The sequence below is a fragment of the Mixophyes fleayi genome, chromosome 3 (assembly GCF_038048845.1).
Source record: "Mixophyes fleayi isolate aMixFle1 chromosome 3, aMixFle1.hap1, whole genome shotgun sequence".
NCBI classification, from domain to species: Eukaryota; Metazoa; Chordata; class Amphibia; order Anura; family Limnodynastidae; genus Mixophyes; species Mixophyes fleayi.
Window position 1 is genome coordinate 254,084,217 of NC_134404.1, and position 17,246 is coordinate 254,101,462.

The 17,246-nt window shown below is 42.9% G+C and overlaps 1 protein-coding gene across 2 annotated transcripts in view; it reads left to right on the top strand.

The window, feature by feature from the left end:
- FMN2 (formin 2) overlaps window positions 1-17,246 on the top strand; it is a 423,082-nt gene that overhangs the window by 10,534 nt on the left and 395,302 nt on the right. For both annotated transcript variants that reach the window (XM_075203416.1, XM_075203417.1), the window contains exon 2: window positions 13,390-13,553. In XM_075203416.1, coding sequence (XP_075059517.1) covers window positions 13,390-13,553 — 164 coding nt within the window. The remainder of the gene's footprint in view (window positions 1-13,389; window positions 13,554-17,246) is intronic.

Here is a 17,246-nt window from a genome sequence, read left to right on the forward strand (position 1 = left end):
CTCCAGCGGGAGAGGTGGAAGGTCGAATAAACCCACGCTGGAGGTTCTCCTGTATATACTCAGATGTAGCTTGAGTTTCAGGTAACGAGAGTGGATAGACCCGGCCCCTGGGGGGAGTCTTGCCAGGTAGAAGATCGATCGGACAATCCCAAGAACGATGAGGAGGAAGACGTTCAGACTGAGCTTTATCAAAAACATCAGTAAATGAAGCATATTGAGGAGGGAGTCCCGGTGAGGTAGATGAGATGGAAGATTGCTGTACTTTGAGAGGAGTGACTTGGGAAAGGCAACGATGGTGACATTCAGACCCCCAAGACGTGACTTGAGGGGTGCGCCAGTCAATCTGTGGAGAGTGACACTGAAGCCATGGAAGGCCTAAGACAATTGGACTAGTCGTAACAGGAAGGATTAAAAACGATATTTCTTCATGATGCAGGGCACCAATCAGAAGGGTTACTGGAGACGTACTCTGGGTGATGAGACCGTTGATGAGACGCGATCCATCTATAGCCGTCACAGTAATGGGTGTTTTTAAGGTAATCACTGGTAGGGACCATTGATTTACTAATGATTTGGAAATAAAATTTCCTGCTGCTCCGGAATCAATCAATGCCTGTGACTCAAAGGTTTTGGTAGCACAGGAAATTGTAACATCAAAGGCGCAGACTTTAGATTTCATGGAAGATGGAGAGGACTCCAGGGACCCTAACTTCACCTCTCCAGAACTAGTTAGGGCCTGGCATTTCCCGATCTCTTAGGGCAAGAGCTGAGCATATGAGTGGAATCAGCACAATAGATACAGAGTCTATTCTTTACTCTTCGTTTCCTCTCCTCTGAAGATAATTTGGAACGTCCTATCTCCATGGGAATCACAGAGGGTGAAACTGGACGAAATTGAGGGTTAGAACGAAGAGGTGCTTTAGCAGAAGTTGTTTTCTCAGCCTCTCTTTCACGAAATCTCATATCAACACGATGGCAAAGAGAGATCAGATCTTCAAGTGACGAAGGAAGCTCCTGGGTAGTCAGTGCATCTTTAATTTTATCGGAGAGCCCCTGCCAGAAGGCGGCAACTAGGGCTTCAGTGTTCCACTGAAGTTCAGAGGCTAAGATCCTAAATTGAATGACGTACTGTCCTACTGTATGAGATCCTTGTCGCAGACGGAGGATGCTGGAAGCAGCGGAGGTCACACGACCTGGTTCATCGAACACACTTCGGAATGTAGAAATGAATTTGGCACTATCTTGCAATATTGGGTCGTTTCTCTCCCACAGAGGGGAGGCCCAAGCCAGGGCTTGTCCAGAAAACAAAGAGATAAGATAGGCCACTCTGGAACGATGGGTAGAAAAATTTTGAGGTTGGAGCTCAAAATGGACTGAACATTGGTTAAGGAAACCCCTACAAGTTTTGGGGTCCCCATCGTACTTTGACGGAGTAGGCAGGTGAAGCGTAGAAGCTGTAGACACCTGGGATGGCACTGGGGAAACGGAGGAAAGCACAGGAGCCTCAGTAGTAGCTGTCACAGTCTGTCCAGATGTTCCTTGGGAGGTTAACGATTGATAACACTGAAGTAACAGCTGTTGGCGGGCATCCTGTTGCTCCACACGGCTGACCAGATGCTGCAGCATCTCTTTGGCGGTAGGTTCCGTATCTGGGTCTGTCATGGCCTGATCTTACTGTCACGGGCACTAGGAGTCTTTACCCAGGGATCACCAGGTGGTAGGCTTACCAGAGCAATGTAGATGGTAATAGTGTACTCTGGTAGCTGGGTGATCACGGAACAGAAGATGGTGGATGATGAGATGCTCAGGAAAGTCTATGACTAGCAACACTGGTAATATGGAGGTAGTAGTACACGAGGAACTGTATGGACAAGGACACGTGAAGGTAGTCAGTGGTCTGTGATAGCAAGTTGTACCACTGCTATAGTGAGGAGGGATGTCCAACAGAAACGAGGAGGTGAGAGAGTCAGCGGTCTGCGGATAGCAAGTTGTACCGCTGTCTGAGTGAAGGAATGGAATCCAAGTGGAGGTATCCGGGGAGTCAGTGGTCTGCGATAGCAAGTTGTACCACTGCTGTGTGAGAGGATACTGGAACAGGTGATACTGGAGACAGGGATCAGTGGTCTGCTACTAGCAAGTTGTACCACTGAATATATATGTGAGGAGGTGCACGGGGAGAGACTGCAACACAGGATATACACAGGCACCTTATACACAATCCACAGTAACATGCACAATATATATAAATGACTGAACAGCTCTGCAAATATAGAAAGTCTCTTGAAGTAGTCCAGCACAAGTTAACACAGTCAATGATGGCAATAGACTCAGCGGCTAGCAGGCTCCAGAGGAGAACCAACACAGTCCAGCAAGATATGCAATACACCAGCACAGTCAATGAGAAGTATGCATACCGTGGTTCAGAAGCAGGCAGTCAGATAGGAGTGCAGCGATACCTGAGCGGCAGGAGGCCGGCTGGATGAGAAGTCCCTGGATAGATGAGGCAGCGGTCTAGTAGGTGCAGCGCACAGGTAAGTAGACCAACAGGGACACGAATCCACAGGAATCAGTAACACGTGGAACTGGACTCATGGAGGACCCAGGAGAATGGAGATGATCCAGCAGAGGAGTAGTTGATGAGATACGAATCCAATGCTGACAGGAGGGTAGAGACCAGCGGGACACGTGAAGGCGTGGAGAGCGGATCAGCAGTAGATGGACGATAGCACGGTCAGCAGCAGCAGGGCTCTGCGAGTACACGGAGGTAACCAGTAGCAACCAATAGGTATCAGTAGCGATGGAACACGGGAGAGCAGAGTAGACCAGGAGCTGTTGATCACGGAGAGTAGCGGATGGCAATGAGAGCAGCAGTCTCGAGGAAACACAGGAGAGCTGAGAAGAGACTGCAGTGCACAGGCCAGCGGATAGGAATCAGCTAACTGTCACGATGATGAACACAGGCGAGTTGCAAGCTGGAGGCTGTAGTGCACAGAGGCAGCGGATAGGAATCAGCTAACAGTCACGATGGTGAACACAGGCGAGTTGCAAGCTGGAGGCTGTAGTGCACGGAGGCAGCGGATAGGAATCAGCTCACAGACTTGATGAGGCACAGGTGAGTGGATGTGAAGTAAAGGCTGGAGTGCACGGAGGCAGCGGATAGGAACCAGCAAACAGTCACAATGAAATATAATAGCGTTGATGTGGTTTAGAGAACTGTAGTGCACGGAGGCAGCGGATAGGACTCAGCAAACGGTCACAATGATATATAAAATGTTGAAGTGGTTTGGAAGACTGTAGTGCACGGAGGCAGCGGATAGGAATCAGCAAACAGTCACGATGATACAGTTGATGGTAGAAGTGGTATGGAAACCACAGTAGTAGAAGTGGTTTGGAAACCACAGCGGTAAAAGTGGTTTGGAAACCACAGGAAACAGCAGCGCTGAATACACGAGGAATACAGGAACACCTTCAGAGACTCATGGGGAATGAGACTCCAAGATCAGGCAACGTGGTGTTAACCACAGGTGCTTAATATAGGGAGGTTGCCTGATCTGCCAATTGAGTTAAAGGGACATACACTGAAGTATAGGAAAGGGCTGCGCATGCGCAGACCCTCAGGATGGAGGACGGCCACGGTTCCTAAATGTCCGGGAAGAGGCACTCACAGTACGGTGAGTGACACTTAGTTTTCATACAAAATCGCCAGAGTTCTGCTTCTGTCAAAATCGCTACTTGCAAAATCGCCAGAGATCAAACTCACCACTGTTTGCCACTGCAGCTATACAAGTCTCCAATGTATGAAGCTGCGAGTTAGCAAACTCAGGAGAGTTTGCTTCTAAACACGCCAGATACAACACGCTGCTTGATTGCAGCGTGTTGTATCAACACATCACGCTGCTTGATTGCAGCGTGTTGTATCAACACATCACTGTTACACTGCCCTGGCAGTGTTAAAAAGTTAAAGAATAGATAAAAGTTTTTTTAAAAAAAAGCGTGAGGTCCCCCCGCTATTTATGCTTAACCCTAGTGCTGCCTGACTAGTGCTGGTCCCGTGAAAATCGGGGAAAAATTTTACGTGGGGTTACCCCGATTTTCACTTTACAAGCACTAGGCAAACCAGCCAGGGTTGGCAGCGCTATAGCAGGGGGACGCACGGCAGGGGTCCCCCTGCCATAATGACTATCCAACCCTAGACTGTTCAGCGCTGGGCTGGAGTCCCTAGGGAGTGGTGTCCGCCGAAAAAAACGAGCGGGCCCCCACCTAGAAAGAACCAGCCCAGTGCTGATAGCACAAGGGCTCTTCCTACTACCCCTGGGCTGTGGGTAGTAGGGTAATACGTCGATAAAGTATTAAAAAAACAAACTGACACCAATTTTTTTTGTGGAACTACAAGTCCCAGCCAGCCAGGTTGCCAAAAACAGTGTGGCCATGCTGGTGCTTGTATAACTACATCTTGACTGCTTGCCCCAGTCCCATCCATTTTATACCTCCATAAACGATTCTTGAGAAACTGGAACACTTCACCCAGAAGGGGCCCATATTTGTAATTTCCCGAATCTTTGTGCTTGATTGCAGAAAAAAAAGAAAAAGTTCTTGAGCCGCCGCAAACACTTCCTACCTAGTAGGAGGTCCGTTTCGCAATGATCTTACGCTGTTTGCGTAAGTTCAAAGTACAGTATAATGGGAGAATCACCTTTTACTTTTTACCAGGGCCAGTGTAACAGGGATGTGTTGACAACTCACTGTTACAACACAGGCGAGTTTGCCAAACACAGGAGAGTTTGCTAAACTCGTGAGTGTTTACATCGCTCAAAATCGCCAGAGATGACCACCGATTTTGAACATGAGTGTCGAAATCGCAGCTTGATACATTTCCAGTTTTTTTTAAAAAAGAATCGCGGGTAAACACCCACGATTTGCCGCGATTTAAACACGCTGGCAAACTCGCAGTTTGATACATTTACCCCCTGGTATGACAGTTAGAGGGGCTTTTACACACACTTGCCAATATTTTAAATCTGTCCTCTGGGAGATCCCGTCATTAAGCCCCGCCCCTGTTATTCATTGTTGTGAATTTTGGCATTTTATAGTAGGGGAGGGGCTACGACATCACCACGCCCCAAGGATCTCTTGTCTACTCTGGAGGAGTAGGCAAGTATGGCGGGTTGGGTACTATACAACAATGATGCTGGCAATGACTACACATTACTGTTTACAAGGTTCTTCACTAAGCCATGTACATTGTACAGACGGCATCTCCCTAAATTAGTGCCACCTGTGGTTCCAGTCAGTCGGCGATGCGGTCTTCGCTGGAAACCTGCCGGGCTGAGTAGTCTTGTCATTTCCAACATCATAAAAGTGAGTATGGTTATAACTATGCTATATATCTGATAATACAAATTATAACAAATGTAAATTAACTCCTCACACCACACATGTCCTTATCAGCTCAGCATTCCAATAATGTGCCACATTCACAAAGCACAGTCTTGCACAGTGTGTACATCTTTAGATATTTCTGCCTCTCCGCATACCAAGACACACTTCTAGTTTGTGGAAGTGTCTCCCAAGACAGGATATTAGGCATGCACCTTGATGTGTGCATGGTGAAACCAAAGTGTTTTGTGCCATGTGCTGTGGAAATGATGTCCGATGTGTCCAGGACATACTTGTCCTGTGTGTGCAGGACACTGATTAGTATATGTGATGATAACGGGTTTAATGTAACTCTCTGTGCCGCACAACTGGCCTACCTATTCAAGGTTCAAAATCACCCAGGCAAATATCCAAAATAAAATAAATAAGTTTATTTAACAAAATGGTAGCACCAAATAGCAATAAACATTTTTAAATAATAGCCTGCAACAAATAATACTACAGTCTGGCACAGACAACATACAGCGTATAATGAAAACACTTCACCAGTATCCTAGCAACTCTTAGGGACTGCTGTTTATCCATCCAAACTTATCCCCCTCTCTTCTTTGAGGCTACCAGCAAGGCAATGGTCCTGAGTCAATGTCACTCCGGTTTTGGCGGACACACAGCTCCCCAAGACCTGGAGAGGTAGATCAGGGCAAAGGCAGTACTTCAAGGACTGATTGTCCCTTTCCTGTCAGGGCAGAGACCGAAGTCTCAACGCCAGCCTGACTTCAGCTATCGCTGGGTAGTGAATGCCCCATTGCTGAGCTCTCTTTTAAGCCCAAAAATGACCACCTCAGGAGTTTCAAGACATGCCTGATTGGTCCTTTTTGGTGTTTACCTTTTCACAGTTAAACATACAGTCAAAGGGATAGCCGATGAATCACTCTTGATATCATTAGGGATAGGGTATTGTTCTGTGGCTATACAGCAGAGTTTGTTTAAACAGAAGAGATCACAATCCAGACACATTTACATTTAAGTACACAATGCAGTCCTCTGTAATGAAACATAGAGCTCTATCTGTGGACATTTTCCCCATCTTATTACATGAGACCTCCTGGTGTGATGTACATTCATACAGGACTGGTGGACAATAATCCTTTTGCCCAGACTGAAACAATGGACTAGTCTCCAAGATAAGAAAACCATGCTGACATTTTAAATACTTACAAATAGGATAAATACAAGTTTAAATATGACTGACAAATATGGGGAACCAGAGGGCTAGAAAAAGTATATGTTTTATAGTCCACAGTTTGTGAGAAATGACGTGCAGACTGGTTGAGGTGATATTAATACCTTGTTTCACCACAGTATATATCTCTTATACTTCATATAGCAAAACTGATATATCTATAAAATCTTCCTTTAATAATGCCAGATTTTCATTTACCAGCCAGAATGCTAAAGGTAGAAGAACCTAAATATTTTATCTGAAACTCAAATGAATATACAGTAACTAAGTTATCAAATATGTGCCTAATTGAAGACAATTGTAAGAACATTGAAAAAATACTCAATCTTGGCCATGGATATTACTATGTGTATGGTAATAATACAGATTTAGATGGATAAATGTGCTTTTATACACACTCTACACTCAGTATTTAGTTTAGAGATGCTCACTGACCTCCGTGAAGTGGTTTTGGTTTTGGATCTGGATTAGCTTTGTGTTTTGGTTTTTGGTTCTGGTTTTGGCAAAACCACCCTCGTGTATTTTAGTTTTGGATCTGTATTTTTATAGAAAAATTGCTAAAAATCACATAATTTGGTTCTTTTTTTGATCCTACATTATTATTAACCTCTATAACACTAATTTCAAGTCATTTGCAGTCAATTTTGACCACCTCACAGGTCACAATATTATTTTTATACACTTTCAAACAAGGACTGCAGCAGTTCTTGCTAGTGATAAGAAAAAGGCCATTATCATGCCTGGGCATTGGTCAGCACGGTGGCTCAGTGGTTAGTACTTCTGCCTTACAGCACTGGGGTCATGAGTTCAATTCCTGACCATGGCCTTATCTGTGAGGAGTTTGTATGTTCTCCCCGTGTTTGGGTGGGTTTCCTCCGGGTGCTCCGGTTTCCTCCCACACTCCAAAAACATACTGGTAGGTGAATTGGCTGCTATCAAAAATGGCCCTAATCTGTGTGTGTGTCTATGTGTGTGTTAGGGAATTTAGACTGTAAGCCCCAGGGGCAGGGACTGATGTGAGTGAGTTCTCTGTACAGCGCTGTGGAATTAGTGGCGCTATATAAATAAATGGCGATGATGATAATAAGACCAAAAATCCACCTCTTATGTGTGCAATTATTTTTGCACAAATCCTGATAACAGTTGTCTAGCTATTTGTAGCATTTGTAAAGCCACACTCAGTAGCGGTAGGGACCTTAACCATCTAGGATCCTCATCCATGTTACGGCATTTGAATCGAGTTCATGGAAAGCTGTTGGGAAAATCAGAAACTTATGCTAAAACAAATAACAACAAGCAGTCCAGCCTCAGCTAACTCCCTTCACCTTCATAATCAATATCCTCACAAGTGATGGGAGTTAGTCCTGCATCCAAGGCTAGATGACTCCTCCACTAACCATGATTCCTCTGAAGAATTATTGAGCGTTAGTCCCGCTGCTGCTGATGGGGGTGGAGCTTCAACCCAGAAGAAGACTACTAGTAGTTTACAACAATTGACTATTAAACAATCCTTTGCTAGAGGAAGAAAGTAAGAAAGCTGTAACCCAGTCGCAAAGCGGATCACAGACGCCATGGGGACTATGCTAGTATTAGATCTGCGTACAATATCCACTATTAATGCAGCTGGTGTTAGACAATTACTTGAGGTCTTGTGTCCCCATTACCAAATTCCATCGCAACACCATTTTACTAGAAAAGCTATTCCTGACCTCTACTTGAAGGTTCGTAAAAATTTAATTATTGGGCTACAAAATGCCATTCTACCCACTGTACACTTAACCACAGATATGGGGACAATCGGAACTGGGCAAACTAAAGATTATATGACTGGTGACAGCCCACTGGGTCGGTGATTCGCCTTCACCAGCAGGAACAGCAGCGGCATGTACCAAAGTACGTCAAATTTTTCTGAGGCAGGCTACTCTGTGTATCAACGGCTTCACTAAGAAGCATATTATTGTTAATATATATATATATATATATATATATATATATATTATTAGTGTCAATAGTGTTATCGAGGATAAGGTCACCTCTTAAAAAGAAAAAAAAAAAAGATGGGATTGCAAAGAGCATCTAAAGATTTGAAGGCTGTGGGAAAGTCGAATTGAGCGTGGTAAGGAATTCCATAAGTGGGGAGCAGCACGGGAGAAGTCTTGAAGGCGGGAGTGAGAGGTGGTTATCAGACACGACACAAGGCGCAGGTCAGAGGTAATACCGTTGATAACCTGTTTTAAAAACTAAGGGATGTCATTGCAACATGGCTTATCCTGCTTCGACTCTCCTGAGGATATGTGATTTTTGATAACGCCACCAATATTGTTAGAGCATTACAGCGGGGGAATTCCATCACATTTCCTGTTTGGCTCACACAATCAACTTGATGATACAGAACTTTTTAAAAAATTATAATGATATGCAGACGATGCTGTCTGTGTCCCGGAAAATGTAGGGTACTTTTCGGGATTCTGCAACAGCATGTAGGAGAATGCAGCAGCTGCAAGAAGACTAGAATTTGAGGGGGAATGTACTTTAGTCCAGAGAAGTACTCACCTGTGAAGAGAGTGCAGACACGGTTAGCTTGAGTCAAGTGATTGCCTTAATTATTCTTTTTGAGAAGCAGCTAGAGAATTTGAAGGAGGAAATTAAACTAAACAAATCCGCTAACTACATTGTAATTGTAGATTAAGTACTTAATTTGCTTCGCCAGGATCAAAGAGCTATCAACATCTTGTAATGGTGTCTCCTCCTTCAGTTTCTCTGGCAACTGTTTCTAGGAAGAAACTACGCTTTCCCAAGATACCCAGTGGTGATGCAGATGAGTCAGCACAATATTTTGACATTTGCTTTGCTCTAAAAGAATTGCTCAAAAATTGTGATGGCTCTGCCATAAAATTAACTACAAATTCCATGAGAAAGGCCATTATCGGCAATTACATCAAAGTACACAGACTTCTGTGATAGTGGATTCCAGCGGGGATGAATTAGTATTGTTTGAGTAAGATGTACACAATGATGAGGGTGAATATGATGACAGTGTAGATTGCAGGTGCTGAAATCTAGCTAAGAGAAGGGAGCTACCTGATGCTGGTATGCCTGGTCATTTTTTGGGTAGAATGGCATCTTGGTAATTTTATGTTTTTCTACAGTAAACTTTCACCTTTATTAGAGGTTTTTTTTCTTTAAAAAGGTACAAGCTTTTGATTTAAAATTTTCTTTCCCTGACTGAAACCACTATGCACTTGAACATAGGCTTTAGCACATGAGTTAGAGGGATTAGTATCATCATGACTGAGACGGGAGAGTGACAACAACAATGTCACCCCTCCTGTTTCTGTATGAGCTATGGCACAGTAAAATGTCACTGGAGACTTTTAAGAACACTGACAGCCCTATTATTACATTTTCTGTTTCAGCACTGAACCCTGCCACCTCTCCTGTTTCTGAGTGAGTTTTGGTACAGTAAAATGTAACTGCAGATTTAGACCAAGACAGCCAGCCCTATAATTTCTATTTCTGCAATGACTCTTAGCAATGGAGCACTCCTCTTTGTGTGTTACCTATATAACACAGTAGAATTTGACTGCAGAATTACATCAACCCTGTAAGCACTATTATTTGGATTTTTCTGCAATGACATTAGCAATGGAGCTCTCCTGAATGTCACTGATTACTTTGTTGAACACTGCTACCACCCTCCTCTTTCAATTTCTATTTGCCTGCCCAACTGCTTTACACTCTGTGCTACCCCTGCTGTGTCCCTCTCTCAAATGGAACTAGATCACCGTGGAGGGCGGTATTTATATATTCCAAAAGTTGCGAGATCCGACGACGTAACGATAACGTTTTTGCCTAATTTTCGATTCCGAAAAAGCGCGAAAGTACCGAGCTGATTCCCTAAGTTCGGATGTGTTTGGTTCCTGAGGAGCCGAGCCTGAGCATCTCTAATTTAGTTAATATATACGGACATCATATCCTAGTAGTAATCATTGGTCATTTTAGGATATGCACCACTTTATTTCAAGTTAATAAAATAGTGGTCACTGAACACTGCGACATCTATTAGAAAGGACATCTATTATAATCCAGACTACGGGCAATGTTTATAAACATCCCATGATGTAATGGTATTCTGTAACCGAATTGAACAACCAGCTTGTCAATCATATGATGAAATGATTGAGAGCCAATGAATGTCGAGCAGTCGCAACTCTTAGCCATCAATCAAAATGGAGAACTTTAGCTTTTATGTTTGGCTTTTCTATTTATGATTCTAACTTATGATTTTTATTTTTGTTTGCTTTAATATTAGTGGTCTTTACCTTTGACAAAGCTTCTGCGAGATGCGCATTACGAAACACCTTGTTTCAGTGTGTCATGCATCTGATCATTGTGTTGCAGAACCTTAATAACTGCATTTCGATAGTGGGAGGGGAATCATTGTTTATTAAGACAAAATGATGCTTATTACAGGTTATCCATATCGTTCCTTGAGTTTAGTTTATCTTATAAGAGTATAGCAATGTCACTTATAACTGCTGGTTAATCATAGAGAATCCTGAGTTTAGTGTCTCATATAATGGTTGCCACTTATGTCTCGCAAATTCAAATATCCAGGAGTCCAGCGCTTATTTTATAGTTTAGCTTTATATGTTGGTATTATAATCTGGCAATTTATCAAAATGTCCCTGGTTCAGCTGAGAGCTGTTCAGCTCCCCGGTGACAATGGCCTGTCGGTTAGCCAAGAACAGGGACTCTGCATGCACAATGGAACTGGAAGCTTGGACTAGGGCTTCCTTTGCCAGATTCCATTAATTAAACATTTTTTTATTAGAAAAAAATGTTAAAAAACAGAAAGAAAGAAAAAATCTTTAATTTTAATAATGTTTTATTCCCCATGATGTTGGCAATCGGAGGACCACGTCAGTACTTGGGGAAACATTGCTGCAGCCTCCCGATAATGTCTACAATTGGCAAAAGTCACTGCAAGAAGAGTGCTTTGATACATAGGCATAGGCTTTGATACATAGGCAGAAACCCTAAATCCTGCTGAAAATTGTTTTTTTTACATGATTTTGGGCTTTTGTGCCTTTGATAAATAGACATTAGAAGATCACTATTTTATTGGAGCAATATGATTAAGCTATAACAGTGGCAACATATAGAAATAATACATTCATGTAAATTGCATAAACTTCATTAGGGAGGCTGCATATTTAGGAATAAGGAGGAGGTGTGATGGATAACCTCAAATAGAACATTATTAGAGAGCTATTTAGGGGCATATTCAATTTTTGGCGTTCTAGCCAAAAATCTCTCGGCGTGCGCACTATTACCGTTATTACGGTAATAGTGCACGTAAATACCGTTATTACGGTAGTTTTCTCGCTGGATTTCAGTTCGCGGCTCAGGGAGCTGCGAGCTGAAATCCAGCTTACTATTACCGTAATAACGGTAATAGTTTTAACGCCGCAGGGATTCTAAAGAATTGAATATGCCCTAAAGTCTTATTGTGACAGAACTAAATGGATATTGTTTAGGAATAAACTCTGACATACCTCTCAGTCAAAATCATAGATATATACATTTGCAACAATAATACTTGCACAACAACCACTTGGAAAATGGAAGGTGTTAATTCATAAAATCTTATGTTACAGTATAATAATTGCACATTCGTTTATATTTCGGCGCTGGAGTATTCAGGCTAGATTATTAATTTTAATTATTCATTAAATAAAAATATTTTAAATAGTGTAATAGTTTTTTGAGGGCCCTGATTGGAACATTCTTTTTTTTGTATGTGTACATATTAATATTTGAGGGAGCATTAACTAGAGGAATGAATCATTACAAATTACATCCATAAGTAAGATTAAGGGGCATATTCAATTAAGCACGGAGTGCCTTTCCGAATGGGTGCGAATGCACTCCACATTATCGCAACATATGGAGTGCATGTTGCGATGACATGTTATCGCAACATGCAAAGGTGCATTGAATATTCCCCTTTGCTCCCCCTAGGGGCATATTCAATTAGCTGCGATGTTCGGATGAAGCCATATTTCATAAGGAAATGCTACTGACGGAAAATAATAATATTGAAGGAAATAATTTGGTGGACCCTAACTCCCTAGGTAATCTAGCCCTGAATGACCGGCCTGGCAAAGTCTAAGGCTAGTTGGAGGAAAATAGGGGAGATCCTACACTGTTTGTCCCCCTGATTTTGCTCCAGCCAGCACTAGGGTTAATAGGACTAAATGGGGAATTGTGCTCATTTTTTTTCTTTTCTATTTAACATATTTTTTTTGCTCGCATTGCCGTTTTAATGCTGGCAGTGTGGCTATGGGCATTTTCATTATCATCAATTACACTGTCGGTATTTTATCCGTGTATATATTTAATATATGTCAGTATTTACACTGTAGGTATTTTATCCATGTCAGTATTTTATACTGTAGGTATTTTCTCCTTGTCAGTATTTAGACTGTCTAGATTTTCGTGTCCATATTTGTTCCATTTGTATTATTTCCATCTAAATTTAGTACCCAACCCTAGATTTTAAACTGTGGGCCCTTGTGAATAATGTATGGCAAGCTGTACAGCGCTGCATTGAATACGTTTATTACTGATTTATAATGAACATTTTTTTTCTGGTTTTTTTTCGTATTGTTTTAATGACAGCAATATGGAAAATATTGGTGTCTCTAAATACATAATTACTGTCATTATTTACTTATTTATGTGTTGTATTTATACATTCAATGCAGGACAAACTTTACTGGAAAAGTTGTTCAGTCAGGAAAGAAATGCACCTGAGGATGCAGAAAAACTATGCACTGAAATTCTTGCTATGGGGTTGCTGCTTCCTTTTAGCGACTGCTTTCGTGAGCAATGTAGCAAAAGTGCAGAACAGATACCTTCCACTGCCCATGTAAGTTATGAAAGCTTTCCAATGTCTTGTAAATGTATATTTTGATCTGTCAGGAATGTTTTGTTTTTTTTATTAAATATAGGTTTATGTTTTTGCATTGATTTCCAATTACTAGTGTACTGTAGTGGTCGTTTACAAAAATAAACAACTGTGTACCCGTGACATAAATTACTTTTAGTGATATCACATCCCCTCCTTTCAGATCCGTTAATTGTGACAGAGGGCATGTCCATGCCCCCAGGGGCATAAGTACAGTCATGGCCAAAAGTTTTGAGAACGACACAAATATTATTTTTCACAAAGTCTGCTGCCTCCGTTTTTATGATGTAAATTTGCATATATTCTAGAATGTCATGAAGAGTGATCAGATGAATTGCAATTAATTTCAAAGTTCATCTTTGCCATGACAATGAACTTAATCCCAGAAACAATTTCAGTGCATTTCAGCCTTTCCGCAAAAGGACCATCTGATATCAGGTCAGTGAATCTCTCGTTAACACAGGTGAGAGTGTTGACGAGGACAAGGCTGGAGATCACTCTGTCATGCTGATTGAGTTAGAATAACAGACTAGAAGCTTTAAAGGGAGGGTGGTGCTTGAAATCATTGTTCTTCCTCTGTTAACCAAGGAAACACATGCAGTCATCATTGTTTTGCACAAAAAGTGCTTCACAGGCAAGGATATTGCTGCTAGTAAGATTTTACCTAAATCAACCATTAATTTATATTATTTTAACTTCAAGGAGAGAGTTTCAATAGTTGTGAAGAAGGCTTCAGGAAGCCTAAGAATGTCCAAAAAGTGCCTCCAACAGTTGATTCAGTTGCAGGATCGGGCACCACCAGTGCAGAGATTCCTCAGGAATGGCAGCAGGCAGGTGTGAGTGCATCTGCACGCACAGTGAGGTGAAGACTTTTGAAGGATAAACATCAGGGGCAGACTGATATTCTGCAAAAGGTACAGGGATTGGACTGCTGAGGACTGGGGTAAAGTAATATTCTTTGATGAATCCCCTTTCAAATTGTTTGGGGCATCTGGAAAAACGCTTGTCCGGAGAAGGAAAGGTGAGCGCTACCATCAGTCCTGTGTTATGCCAACAGTAAAGCATCCTGAGACCATTCATGTGTGGGGTTGCTTCTCAGCCAAGGGTAAAGAATGGTACCTAAACATTCTCCAAGAGCAACTTCTCCCAACCATCCATGAACAGTTTGGTGACTAACAATGCCTTTTCCAGCATGATGGAGTGTCACGGTTGGCTTATGGGAAACTGATCCCTATGCTCTGCTGGACATGGCTTAGCCCACCCACAGGCGCGGAGTCTAACAGGCAGGTGGTTTTCACCAGGAACCCGTGCAAGGAGGTATGGATTTAGCGGCACCAAACCTGCAGGTCGCGGTCCTGTGAGTGGGTGAACAGCAGAACAGTGTGGAAGAGCCAGGTAACACGGGTAGAAACAAATGAGGCACAAGGAGAATAGATGTCCTGTGGTACAACAAGGAAAAGCAGAGGCTGTCACAATGGTGTATCTAATGGTGATTGGTAGAGATACTGGAACAGCGGGAGTACAGCACTGGAGTATGCTGGGCACACACGGGAAAGCAGAGGTAGCTGAGGGAGAACAGCCAATGAGTCACCAAGGCAGTTGCGGCTCACAGTGATAGCGGTTAGAGAAATGGAGCTGTCACGATGAAGTACATCAGAGATGTTATAGAAGTACTAGAGCAGCAATAGATCAGTACAGCAGGAGACTGAGAGTAAACTGATGTGGTGAAGGTAACCCCTAGTAACAGCTGATGAGTCACAGGTGTAGTAGCAGCTCTGAGTGGTAGCGATGAGAGAACTGAAGCTGTCGCGATGAAGTACACTGGAGATGGTAGTAGCAGTGCTGGAGCAGAAATAGTTCAACACAGCAGGAGACTGAGAGCAGACTGGAACACAGGCAAACCATGAGGAGAACTGGAACCAGAACCACAGGCTACAGGAAGTGAGCTTGAAGAACAGGCATCAGACAGATGAATCCAGGAGGTTTAAATAGTGCTCCAGAAGTGCTTAGTCAATGAAAAAGAGGGATGAGGTCCTGAAGTGCAATAGGCTTGCACCTGCACATATCTGAATATAGCTGAATGAATGAAGTTAGTCTGATGCTGAAACATGGCAGTTTCCAGATAAATGAAATGCGGGTAACGGGACAGGTACTGCTTGCGGGACTGAAGCGTTACAGTACCCCCGCCCCCACCCCCTTTAAAAGTGGCCACTGGACGCTTAGACGAAGTCTTCCGTGGAAACTGAGCATGGAACTTTTGGAGCAGAGCTGGAGCATGGATGTCGGAAGCGTTGACCCAAGAGCGTTCTTTGGGGCCAAATCCCTTCCAATCTACCAAGTATTTGGTGGTACCTCTGGAAACCTTGGAATCCAGGATCTGTGTGATTTTGAAATCTTGTTGCTGAGAAAAAATTTTAACAGCAGAAGTGGAAACTGGAACGGAGAACCTGTTGATGATGAGTGGTTTGAGAAGAGAAACATGGAATGAGTCAGAGATATGAAGGGAAGCGGGCAGCTGAAGTTTATATGATACTGGATTGATGACCCAAAGTATTTTATAGGGTCCAATGAAACGAGGAGCAAACTTCATGGATGGTACTTTGAGACTAATATTTTGTGTTGATAGCCAGACCTTGTCTCCCACCTTGAGTGCTGGAACTGCTCGGCGCCTCTTGTCCACAAAGGTTTTATAGCGTGAGGAGGTCCTTTTAAGATTAGTTGGTCCATATGGTGGAAAAGCTGTGAATAGTATCTTCAACAGCCAGGACATGGGTGGGAGAGGAGAAAACCTGGTAAGGAGCGGATGAAGTCCAGTAACAATAAAGAATGGAGTAGCAGCAGTAGACTCATGGAAGAGGTTGTTATGTGCAAATTCGCCCATGGCAGGAGGTCAACGTCAATTGTCTTGAAAGGCGGAAGAAAATAATCTGAATGTCTCCAGATCCTGATTTACCCTTTCAGTTTGGCTATTGGTCTGTGGGTGATAAGCTGAGGAAAAATTGTTGTATACCAAGGGTTTTACAGAGGGCGCGTCAGAATTTCTAGGTAAATTGAACCCCTGTGTCGGATACAATTTCCATGGGACAACCGTGCAGACGAAAAATTTATTTTATGAAGTGTTGAGCAAGAACTGATGAAGACGGCAGACCAGTGAGAGGAACAAAACAAGCCATCTTCGAGAAGCGGTCCACAATGACCCAAATAGTATTACATCCTTTACTGTATGGAAGGTCAGTAACAAAGTCCATACTGATGTGAGTCCAGGGCTTGGTGGGTATGGACAATGGTTGTAATGGACCCATAGGACTTGCACGAGGACTTTTGTATTGGGCACATTCGTTACAAGCGGCTACAAAATTTTTGAGATCTGGTCGAATAGAGGGCCACCAGTAAGAGCGAGAAACTAATTTGTAGGTCTTGAGAAACCCTGCGTGTCCGGAGAATCTGGAGGCGTGACACCAGCGGAGCAGTTTTTTCCGAAAAGAGACAGGAACAAATGTTTTCCCAGGAGGAGGAGAGTTTGTCATGGTGATGTGCCCTAACAATGGCATGGATGAAGCTTCAAATGAGCACTTCTCCAACTTACAGTATAGTTGGTTCTTCTGAAGCCTAGACAAAACCTCAATGACATGTTGGGAAAATATGAGGATGTCA